Here is a 9,562-nt window from a genome sequence, read left to right as displayed (position 1 = left end):
TCACAGCTTCAGAGAGCAGACCTCACCCGCTTTTTAACTTGACCTGCGCAGCCTAATTGCGTGAGGACACAGCCCAGTCTGCAACATCACAGCTACTTCCATGGTGAATTGGATTTGTCAGTCTCTGGGCTGTGGTCTTATAATGTGCTATATTATTAAGTTTCTTTGCTTTAAGTTGCCAGCTAATGGAATAACCTCTTTGTCTTTATTAGAAAGAGTCCACAGCTTTATTAAGTTACATAATTCACAACCAATAGTGTAATCAATAAAACATTAACAAACATGTAACCTTAGACAAACCTCACATATTGATTTATTTAAACATTCTCACAAAGCCTGTCTTTGGCTGAAAAAAAATTCAGTCCCAGTGGCAAGCCCCAAAAACATTTAGTGCATTAAGGTGTGGGCACTGGAGGACAAATTGAATTGGCTTCCTTGGAAATAAAGCTGGCTCTCCCCTGGTCTTTGTGCATCTACCTCAGAATCACTATTTTTTGCAATTTGGAAGGAAGCTCCAATCTTCCCTTTTATGCCTCATCTGTGCAAGGAAAATACTGTGTGTTGCAAAATACAGTGATTACTGCATAGTTAAAAATGAACGAAGAGAAATAATCTCTTATTGAATGGACAAAAATGGATACTGCAAATCCTGTATTACCTGATGGTGATTAACCCTGGGGATTCTCAGGTAGACTGTAAGTAGCTGACATAGTATCAAGCTTGACCTAGCGCTGCGTCTGCATTAGGTAGGAAGTTATGTTTAACATCAGGTAAGAGACTCATTTTTCTAGCACAAAACTTAATGTAAATATATTTTACAACTGTAAAAAAAAAGTATCTGACGCCTCTTGAGTGCAGTTGGATGATACTGATATACCTGCAGTTATGCTTTTGATACAATCAGGAGAGGTAGTATTGTATTATCCCTACCTCTCTATTCTCAAGACTATGTGAAAAAAAAAGAACCCAAATCATCAGACACTTTCTTGCAGGGAATCTGTGTGCGTTATCACACTACAGAATTGCACCAATGATAATTTCACAGGTAATTTAGGACTAAGCTGGAGGAAGTAGCAGAAAAAGCATCTCAGGGATGCACCAGCAAGGATATAGAACAGATGTGCATCTGCTCCATCTTTAGTTTCAATGATTCAGTGAAGACTTACATATAGTTTCTGGAACAATTAAGTGCTTAATCTTTTTGTAACCTATATCCTTGGGCGGTACATTTATGTAAGGAAATTTTTTGGACTTTGCTTTCCTTTAAAAACAGAATCATCTACTCATTTTGCAAGACTCTGAAAGGTTTCCTTGTCAAAAGGGATGTAGGTGAGATGGAGGAATAAAGCTTCTCAGCAAATGTTGGGGACTAGTGTGCAGAGTTCCCATGTCCCCTTTGGAGACTTTATCATTTAACAGCCACAACTCTCCTTTATTAGATCACTATAAAACAAGTGCCTGGAGGGAGTTAGAAATGAATTGAATTTTGTAGATTTAAATGATTGTGTGGGACCTTTTTGGCTTAATATATACCCTGGAGAGGTTTGCTACTAGAACTTGGGAACTTTATAATAAGAATAATTCCTTAGCTAGAGATCTTTATCTGGTTACATTAATGATTCACTGGGGGGTTATGCTGGAAAATGAAGGGAAATTTTTTAAAAAGGCTATTAGATCAAATGTTCTTATAGAGACATGCACAGAGATGGTCAACAAAGATTTATAGGCTGGTGAGATAAGGAATTTATTGCCTTTGTGCTACATGCACAGGGCAACAGGCCATTTCAGGAGGTCCCTCCTGCGCTCCTGCTCAGGATTGTCTTCAGCTCACAATCAGCACTAAACAAGGTAAGGTTTTGCAGGCCACACCCTGCTTATGCACTGCAAAACACACACATAGCAAGGGAATTCACGTAAGTAGTGGGTATAGCTTCCTTAGCTTCAAAGATATGCGCCAGACTCTGCATCCAGACCTATATTTTACATCCCTGCCTTTATCCCAGAGGTTTTGCAATGCTATTCCTCATCTCCAGCTCTGCTACATCAGTCCCAGCATGGACTATTTATAGTCACCATAGCTCCTGCTGGATTTAGTGGATGCTCAAGGTCTCTAAATAGCAACTGTGTGGTCTCCAAGGATGTGCCATTTGGAGAATGCAGACTCTGCTTGTTCTTTGCCCATGCAAAACATTTACCGCGTTTCTGCCATTTACAGCTGCCACTGCAATGGGCTTTGAAGACCTGTTTCCTATATCATGTGGTTTTACCTGTGGAGACAACTCACCAGTTTTAATGGTAATATCAGGGAATTGAAGAAACAACTACAATCTCCATGGCTGAAGCTAAGCATCCAAAAATAGCAAGCTATTAGGAACACGCGGAGTGGCATTTTAGGGCTGAGGAGGGTGATTTTTTTAATCCAGCAAGGGTGAATTCCCATTGACAGTCAATGGAAAGGAAAACTGAACAACACTGTAGCCTTTGCAAATCCAGGCAAAAATGGAAACAAATGCAGGTCACAGGGACATGCACTTATATTGTGCTATCAAGTCGCCATCATGATTTGATAAGAAATTGTTGGTAATGGTGAAATATATGATCATAGCCAGTGTCTGGAGCTTGAATGTGACAGTGGGGAAAGAGGAAGCATGCTGGCTTTTGCTTGACAGGAGTTGCAAACAGAGTGGTAGCCACCAGAGATGTCTGAGAAGCCCTGTTTGGCTCATTCACTAACAGCATCTGTTCCTACACTTGTAGAAGAACTTGTAAAAGGTATTGTCCCAAGTGCCATACACCAAGCACCCTTTGGTCCTGTCTTTGCTGTTATTACCTCATCCCCATGTCCATGATAGGTGAATGGTAATTCCATTGGGCACTTTCTCTCTCCTGGGCAAAAATCTTCCAAGACAGCTGTAAAGTTGGATGTAAGAACCCCAGGGAGGCCTGCAGAGGAGAAGAGCCCAAGGCTAAACTCTGCTGAAATAGATATGAGGAAAAGAAAATCTGTACTTCTGCTCTGTAACTCACTAGGAATTGAGGAAATCCCATACCTCTTGGGATCAAGTCTCCTGAGGGTGATTTTGGGATAATCCTGGACAAAGAGCCCTCCACGCTTAACATTTTTATGAAGGCAGAATAAGAGCACGGTGAGGAGCGTAACATGCACTTAGTATAGATCTGAAAAAAAAAAATGTCAAAGGAAATTAATTTAAATTCCTCTAAATGCAATTAGAAGTGACAAGATTTCTCATGGTGAGAGACTGCGTTAAAGCAAAAGCTAAAAGTTCCCATCCAGTTCATAAAGCCTTAGGTAGCTATTGGTAATATGAATTAAATTAATCAAAATGGGTAAAAGCTAATGATCCTCTTGGGAACAAAATTAGCTCCTTAATGAAAGAAATGGAGTTCAGAAATTATAATAGAATATTAGCAGATGTGCCCTTTGGAAATTATAAATTTGCGAAATCCCCTTATGTAGATATTAGTTTGAGTCAAATTATCACTAAATCTGACCCTGGAGATGTGATGAGAATACACACACCAGGATCTGTTCAGGAGGGTCTGGAATCCTCTGTCAGCAGTTCTGCTGGGCTGGGTTGGGTGCCACAAAGCACTTTCTCAAATCAGCAACAGGGAACACTCAAACCCCCAAACTTCTACCTCTTATCTGCCAAGCTCTTGCTAAGGAGTCCTATTGCCTCTTGTGGTCTCTGGGCTGCTGAGAGAATCACTGGGTTGGAAAAGATGTTCAAGATCAATGAGTCCAACACATGCCCTAACACCTCAACAAAACCATGGCACCAAGTGCCACATCCAATCATTTTTTAAACACATCCAGGGATGGTGATTCCACCACCTCCCTGGGCAGACCATTCCAGTATTTATCACTCTTTCAGTGAAAAACTTTTTCCTAATATCCAACCTAAATTTTCCTTGGCACAGCTTGAGACTGTGTCCTCTCTCAGAAAGAGACTTACACCAACCTGCCTACAACCACAGGTCAGGAAGTTGTAGAGAGTGATAAGGTCACCTCTGAGTCTCCTTTTTTCCAAGCTAAACAGCCCCAGCTCCGTCAGCTGTTCCTCACAGGGCTCGTGTTCCAAGCCCCTCACCAGCCTCGTTGCCTCCTCTGGACACGCTCAAGCATCTCAACATCCCCTAACCTGAGGGGCCCAGAACTGGACACAGCACTCCAGGTGCAGCCTAACCAGTGCCAAGTGCAGGGGAAGAATGACCTCCCTGCTCCTGCTGGCCACAACATTCCTGATACAGGCCAGGAGCCATTGGCCGTCTTGGCCACCAGGGCACACTGCTGGCTCATGTCCAGCTGGCTGTCACCAGCACCCCCAGGTCCCTTTCTGCCTGGGCCCTGTCCAGCCACACCAGCCCCAGCCTGTAGCGCTTCAGGGGGTGGTTGTGGCCAAAATGCAGGACTTGGCACTTGGACCTATTAAACTTCACCCCATTGGACTCTGCCCATCCATCCAACCATTGCTGGTCTCTCTGCAGAGCCCTCTTCCCTTCCAGCAGATCAACACACACTCCCAGCTTAGTGTCATCTGCAAATTTACTAATGGAAGACTCAATACCCTCATCCATGTCATCAATAAAAATATTGGACAGAACAGGCCCCAGCACAGACCCCTGAGGGACACCACTGGTGCCTGGCCACCAGCTGGGTGCAGCACTGTTCACCACCACTCTCTGGGCCCAGCCATCCAGCCAGCTCCTAACCCAGCACAGAGTGCTCCTGTCCAAGCCGTGGGCTGCCAGCAGTTCCAGGAGTGTGCTGTGGGATACAGTGTCAAAGGCCTTGCTGAAGTCCAAATACACAACATCCACAGCCTTTCCTGCATCCACCAGGTGGGTCACCTGGTCATAAAAGGAGATCAGGTTGGTCAGAAGCAACCTTCCCCTCCTAAACCCACCCATGCTGGCTGGGTCTGATACCCTGGCCATCCTGTAAGTGCTGCATGATGTCACTCAGTATAAACTGCTGCATTACCTTACCAGGTACTGAGGTCAGGCTAACTGGCCTGTAATTATCAGGATCCTCCTTCCTACCCTTTTTGTGAATGGGCATCACACTGGCCAGCTTCCAGTCATCTGGAACCTCCCCAGTGAGCCAGGACTGTTGGTAAATGATGGAGAGTGACTTCTCAAGCTCATCTTCTGGCTCCCTCATCACCCTGGGATGGATCCCATCTGGTCCCATAGATTTATGATCATCCAAGCAGCTCAGCAGGTCTCTGACTGCCTCCTCCTGGATAACAGGGGGATCATTCTGTTCCCTGACACCATCTACCAGCCCAGGAGGACAGTTGTCCCGAGGACAAGCCATCTTCCCACTAAAGACTGAGCACAGAAGGCATTAAGTACTTCCACTTCCTCCTCGTCTGCAGTTACTAAGTTCCCTCCTGCATCCAATAGAGAACAAAAGCTGGTCTTACCCTTCCTTTTACCATTAATATATTTGTAAAAATATATTTGTATTATCCTTTACAAAAATTGCCAAATTAAGTTCAAATTGAACTTTGGCCTCCCTAATTTTTTTCTTACATGCCCTAGCAACCCCCTTAAATACTTCCTGAGAGACCTGACCCCCCTTCCAAAGATGATACATCCTCTTTTTTTTTCTAAGTTCCTTTGAAACCTTGTTGCACATTCAGGCTGGACATTTGCCTCATCAACTCATCTTTCAGCACACAGGGGCAGTCTGTTCTTGTGCCCTCAAGATCAATGTTTTGAAGCACACCCACCATTCCTGGACTCCTTTGTCTTAAGGGCTGCTTCCCAAGGAAATCTCTGAATAAGTCTCCTAAATAGGCCCTCCAGAAATCCAGTGTAAAAGTCTTATTGATGTTCCTCCTGATTTCACCAAATATCGAGAAGTCTATAATTTCATGATCACTGTGCCCCAAGAGGCCTCCAGCCACATCTCGCACCAGCCCATCCCTATTTGCAAACAACAGGTCTAACATAGCTCCTCCCCTGGTGGGCTCACTCACCTCCACACACTCTAAGAACTTCCTGGACTGCCTCTTTTCTGCTGTGTAAAGTTCCCAGCAGATGTCTGGTGGGTTGAAGTCACCTACAAGAACAAGGGCTGGTGATCCTTGAAAACACCCTCCTGCTGCTTATAGAATAAGTTGTCCACCTCTTTTTCCTGGTTGTGTGGATGATAACAGACTCCCAGTTCCTATTGGGAACTGTTCCTACAGTTCCTACAGTCAGCCTTGCTGGCCTTTGCCTTAATTCTTACCCATAGGCATTCAGCTTCATCATCATTAGTTTTAATATCCATGACATCGAAAGCCTCTCTAATATAAAGGGCCACCCCTCCACCTCTTCTCCCTTTCCTGTCTATTCTGAAGAGCTTGTAGCCATCCAGAGCAGCGCTCCAGCCACGTGAGCCATCCCACCACATTTGGTACATCTGGTTGTGATGGTGACTACATCATAACTCTGCTGCTGTACCACGGCCTCCAGCTCTTCTTGTTTGTCACCCATGCTGTGTGCATTGGTGTACATGCACCTCAGCTGGGCTTCTGATTTCACCCCTAACTCAGGCTTACCACCCTTGGGCCTGCTTCCAGACAGCCCAGCTTCATCTCCTTCCTCCTTCAAACATAGTTTAAAGCCTTCTCAATGAGTTCTGCCAGTTCATAAGCTAAAATTCTTCTACCCTTAACAGAGAGATAATTAGCCAACAGAAGAGATTTTTAGGAAGACTCACATTTCAGCAGGACAGAGGTGGTCCTTGTCCCTGTGGTCATCCCAGGCATTAGATGTTCTGCTCTGGATGTAGGTCACCACCTTGTAACCAAAACATGAAGAACAGTTTATCACTGTGAATTAGCATGTAGTGAGGAACAAGAGACCCATCAGAGATCCAAGACATGTCAAAGTCACAGAAAGCAAACAAAATCCCAGCAAACAAACAAAAATATGATGAATTGCTCGTGTTGAGACTACAAAGAATTTATTACATGTTTTTATGACTCTTTCCAGCCAAGAACTTTTCTCATCCATTTATGGAAAACATAAAAGCCACTGGGAGTTAAATAGGATAAAAACTAGATTTAAATCATCATTGCACATGCTGCTCACATCAGCATACAGCTGTTTTTCAGCACTGGAGTCCTTGAAACTTTTAAACCATTTAGAACAGCATGTGATTGGTATGAAAAATAACACAGGCTTTCTTTTTATAAAAAGAAATCACGCTCCAGGGTGCTGGATGCAGGGACTCCAGAAGCCAAGAAAGATGTTTGAAGTGCTTATTGGCATTCCAGGATCCAGAAAACTCTTCCTGCCTCACGCTATCTCGTAGCAATCCTGATGCATCTGTCCTGGGAACAGAACAAGGAAGACATTCCCTCTGGTGCAGATGGCTAATGTACAGTACAAAGCATGCTTGAGCCCCAGTGTGAGAATGTAATGCACATAGTTTAGAGGATGAGCTCTTCCTTTTATTTTTGTATTTATAGCACAAGTGGCGGCACTGTGAACTTCCTCATACCGTCCTGCCAAAATTGATTCAGCTCTGCTCCGGCTGTTAGGAGTTTGCATGCTCCACTCAGTAAGCCACTAATCATGAAAAGATCTTGGACAAGGGCAAATGCAACAGCCTTCTGGAAAGTAACTCCTTCCTCCATCCCAGAAGAAAACAGTTCCCAGTTTGTGCAAATAAGAAGACAAACCAAAAACATTAGATGGGGACAGGAAGAAAAGGAGAAGGGAAGAAGAAGTACCACTGAAATTTGAGAACATATGACTGAGGGAGAGAGAGACTCAGCTGAAGGTGGTGGAACTGGGATGGTGCTTGGGAATCATACAATTTTAGTATCAGACACAGAAATGTAGAATTCTTGGATGCTCAGTATGAAAGGGCTTTGCAAAAATGGATCTGCAACATTCTTACCACCTTTCAGATAAGTAAACTGAAAGAGAAAGAAAATAGAGTGATTTTAGCCAAGTTTTAAAGAACAAGAGCTCTGATTTTCACAGATCTTTCAAGTTCCAGAAGTTGACTTTATTCTGAATTGCAATGAAACCCCCAGAGTCTGAAATTCTCTGCAAAGGGGAACTTAAAAAAACTACTTCAATGCATTTCAAGTTGATTGACAGGTGTTGTTGTAATGGAAACTGAAACATTCTGTTTTGACTTTTTAAAGTTAATATTATGTTATAGCAAAAAAGCTAATGCAAAGTAAGAAAAAGAAAAATCAGGGCAGAGAATTGTTTCAAAGTAAAAAATAGGTTGGGATGTTTAAACCTTATACTGTCAGCACCTTTTCCCAGTGATTTTCTTCTAGGAATCTACTGAAAGCAATTCTCTTTTGCAAACTGTTTGGATTTCTCATGGCAATGCAGACTTTCTGCAATTTTTCTGACCAGCTGTGCCAAGAACCAAACACTGGCAGCTCACTTCACCATCTAAGGACACATTTTAAATGTAAGAATTCTGTAATGCAAGTACCATTTTGTACCATCAGCAACACGATATTTTTTTCCACAGGGTATTGAAACTGCCATACTAGGTCTGACCTGAAATGTATTCACTGATAGCTCTGAGTTGCCTGGGCTGGCTTTGAAGCTGCCTTTAGCTGGCACCTGCAATGTTCAGTGGTAATGAGTACCAGAGTTTAAGAGCTTATATATGTTGTGACAACACCCATTTTTGTTTATTTCAGTCTTGCTACTTCATAGCTTTCATTGGGTACCTCATGGGTCTGGAATTGACCAAAATAATGAATCACCGTTTCCCATTTGCTTGCTAGACATCACAACCTAGTCTGAAGACATCTTTCATAGTCTCCCTCAAAAGTTGTCTCCTATTTTATTATTCTGAGTAATTTTATCTTTTTTGCAGAATTTGTCACTTTGAGATTCACCAGCTTTACTGAAAAATCACAGAAATACACAGAGCAAGAACAAGAACTTTACTGCTGGATAACTCCCCCCCTGTCCTATATCCCTGGTCATATGGGCTCCATGAGAACCTCCTTTCCTTAAAGTCTTGTGGTGAGCGGTCTTTCAAAAGCATTGTCAAACATAAGTTCAGTACTTACCAGCTGGATCACATTTTATAGGTAGTTGTGATGCCTTGAGAGGCTACCTAGAGCAGAAGCCAGACAGTGTTAAAGGAATAAAGTAGGTATTTATTAAAAAGGCCTTTAAAGGATACACCTTGAACAGTGCAAGAACCTGGCCAAGGCTACACCCAAGATGGACAATGGATCCACAAAAAAGTGGATCCACAAAAGTGTTTTCACACTTTTATAAGTTTTGGTCCATTTAAATACTGGGGTTAATTGTCCAATTACAGCTTCAGGTTATGAAGCCCCATCTTCCCATATTGTCCTCCTCAATTCACTGTTTATACTTTTTGGGCCTGAAGCTGAAATGGTGTCCCTGGTTCTCAGTCTGGAAAAGGATTGTTTTATCTAATTAAGAGAACTTGCTAACACTTTATATGAAGTTCATATGAAGTTTATATGAAGTTAATGCAGTACAGAATCTGGAAAATATGAAAGCTGAAACTTAAGGCATCAGTTGT

At 42.9% G+C, this 9,562-nt stretch overlaps 1 protein-coding gene across 1 annotated transcript; it reads right to left on the bottom strand.

Moving 5' to 3' along the window:
* Positions 1-204: 204 nt before the first annotated feature.
* LOC147655735 (uncharacterized) lies at positions 205-7,431 on the bottom strand. The gene is made up of 4 exons (XM_086842028.1): positions 6,737-7,431; positions 6,009-6,091; positions 3,051-3,177; positions 205-2,943 (listed from the first exon to the last, which is right to left on the bottom strand). The coding sequence occupies exons 1-4, from the start codon at positions 6,783-6,785 to the stop codon at positions 2,723-2,725; spliced, it is 480 nt and encodes a 159-aa protein (XP_086698154.1). The 5' UTR covers positions 6,786-7,431; the 3' UTR covers positions 205-2,722.
* Between the last annotated feature and the right edge of the window lie 2,131 nt (positions 7,432-9,562).

This window comes from Cyanistes caeruleus, chromosome 1 (genome assembly GCF_971803275.1).
Source record: "Cyanistes caeruleus chromosome 1, bCyaCae1.hap1.1, whole genome shotgun sequence".
Lineage (NCBI taxonomy): Eukaryota > Metazoa > Chordata > Aves > Passeriformes > Paridae > Cyanistes > Cyanistes caeruleus.
The sequence above is the reverse complement of the archived record's forward strand: the minus strand, read 5'-3'. Positions and strand labels throughout refer to the sequence as shown.

What these genes read in the sequence shown, in the direction of transcription:
- LOC147655735 (XM_086842028.1), bottom strand. Translation starts at nt 6,785, where the DNA reads ATGCCTGGGATGACCACAGGGACAAGGACCACCTCTGTCCTGCTGAAA. An exon ending in CACCTCTGTCCTGCTGAAAT is followed by an intron (nt 6,092 to 6,736) that starts GTGAGTCTTCCT and finishes TTGTTCTTGTAG; the next exon opens with GTGACTTCAACCCACCAGAC. An exon ending in AGGAGACTTGATCCCAAGAG is followed by an intron (nt 2,944 to 3,050) that starts GTATGGGATTTC and finishes TCTCCTCTGCAG; the next exon opens with GCCTCCCTGGGGTTCTTACA.